Genomic DNA, 1,943 nt, shown 5'->3' with positions numbered 1-1,943 from the left:
TATAGCTCTAGTAAAATTGTATAGTTTAAAATACAAGCCAGCTTTAGTTTAAATTCCCTTGTCTATATATTCCCGTAATTTTTTTAGGGTATATAGGACTGGAGGAATCAGATACGTACATGGACGTGTAGGAGCATGCACATTGCACACATTACCAAGCTCACAAGAAGCAAAACTACATTCCAATAGCTACGACTTGTCGCTGTAAAGAATAATCTTTTTAAAGGCCCTTTCTCAGGCCATTATATTTCTTATCTCATGTGAATAAATTATAATGTAAAAATAAAAATAAAAATAAGGTTCTCTTTATAAGGTTTTGCCGTCTTAAGATTTATACGTAAGTGGAAGAAGGAGTAATAAAGAGACGTTCCCGGGGGTCTTTGGCCATTGCAGGTCGACAAACAATTTTGCCTCTCCGTTTCATTAATGGACGGTCCAACAGAAACTTTATATTATTCTACAAGAAATAAAAGAGACTCTATGATAATATCAAAATATAAGACATAGAATCACATCTGCATCACTTTTTTCTTATGAAATTTAATAAAACTAGGGCATATAGAATATCTATATACATATAATATATACTAGACCGATCATGAGGAATCATCATAACCTAATTTTATTGAGTGTTATTAATTTAATAATGTCAATTCATCCAAGTTTTTTCTTTCCCGAGTTTTCCAAGAGATCACCTGCAAAAGACTATTACAAAGACAAAACCAAGCTTAATAAGACAACGCATATATATCTCTTCATATAAACCATATATATAAATCTTTTTTTTAATTAAAAATATGAGAAATTCTTCTTGAAAATTTCTGCCTCGCATAAAATCATATTTTTCCAAAAGAAAAAAAAAAAAAAAAATAGTATCTTAACTTCACATCAAAACGTAATGGAAGTTTACATTTGATTGAGACATTATCAATATAGATCATCTGCACTGCAGGCGTATCAAATATTTGGCTACAGCCTAAAATAAAAATAGAGGAGAATAAAGTAAAAGAGAGAAAAAAACAACAGGTTTTGACCAATGAAAAAAGCGAGCCAACTTGTCCTCTTATATCATTCGTACAGTGTCCAATTTCAAGTGCGTGACCCTATATATATATAAATCATATCATTCATGCAAAGTCACCTGAACATTTCATAAGTAGATATACAAGCCTACCAAACATTTCAAAACATATAGAAAACAACATCGAAGGTTTTGTATTGCAAAGCTTAGATATATATACCATCATGATAATGAAGATATCTATGGCTATGTGCAAACAGCCATTGCCTCCTTCTCCGGCGTTAGACTTCCCTCCGGCAAGATTTGATCGCAATATGCTAACTCTAAACCCATACGGTCCAAAGGACAAAGTAGTGGTCATCATGGGTGCTACTGGGACAGGCAAGTCACGACTCTCCGTCGATTTAGCCACACGTTTTCGGGCGGCTGAGATCATAAACTCCGACAAGATCCAAGTCCACCAAGGTCTAGACATTGTCACCAACAAGATCACGAGCGAGGAGAGCTGCGGGGTACCGCACCATCTCCTTGGGGTCTTGCCCCCTGAAGCAGACTTAACCGCGGCGAATTACCGTCAGATGGCCAATCTCTCCATTGAATCCATCCTAAACCGTGGAAAGCTTCCAATCATCGTTGGAGGTTCCAACTCTTACATGGAGGCTCTCGTGGACGACGAAGACAAACAATTCAGGTCGAGATACGACTGTTGTTTTCTGTGGGTCGACGTGGCACTTCCCGTTTTGCACGGGTTCGTGTCTGAGAGAGTTGACAAGATGGTGGAAAATGGAATGGTTGAGGAAGTTAGAGAAATTTTTGACTATTCGGATTCGAATTACTCGAGAGGGATCAAGAAAGCAATCGGAGTTCCAGAGTTTGACAGGTTTTTTAGGAATGAGCAGTTCTTGAATGTGGGAGACAGAGA

The 1,943-nt window shown here is 37.0% G+C and overlaps 1 protein-coding gene across 2 annotated transcripts in view; it reads left to right on the top strand.

Annotated features, from left to right (window-relative positions):
- The window catches only part of LOC104788646 (adenylate isopentenyltransferase 3, chloroplastic-like), a 2,549-nt gene continuing 1,728 nt past the window's right edge, over window positions 1,123-1,943 (top strand). Inside the window, exon 1 of one of the 2 annotated variants that reach the window (XM_019246215.1) lies at window positions 1,123-1,943. In XM_019246215.1, the coding sequence (XP_019101760.1) occupies window positions 1,246-1,943 (698 nt within the window). In that variant the 5' untranslated portion in view covers window positions 1,123-1,245. The other variant, XM_010514416.2, reaches the window with a different exon arrangement.

Source organism: Camelina sativa, chromosome 5, assembly GCF_000633955.1.
Source record: "Camelina sativa cultivar DH55 chromosome 5, Cs, whole genome shotgun sequence".
Taxonomy (NCBI): domain Eukaryota; kingdom Viridiplantae; phylum Streptophyta; class Magnoliopsida; order Brassicales; family Brassicaceae; genus Camelina; species Camelina sativa.
Note: the sequence above shows the minus strand (reverse complement) of the source record. Positions and strands in the feature narration are given on the sequence as shown.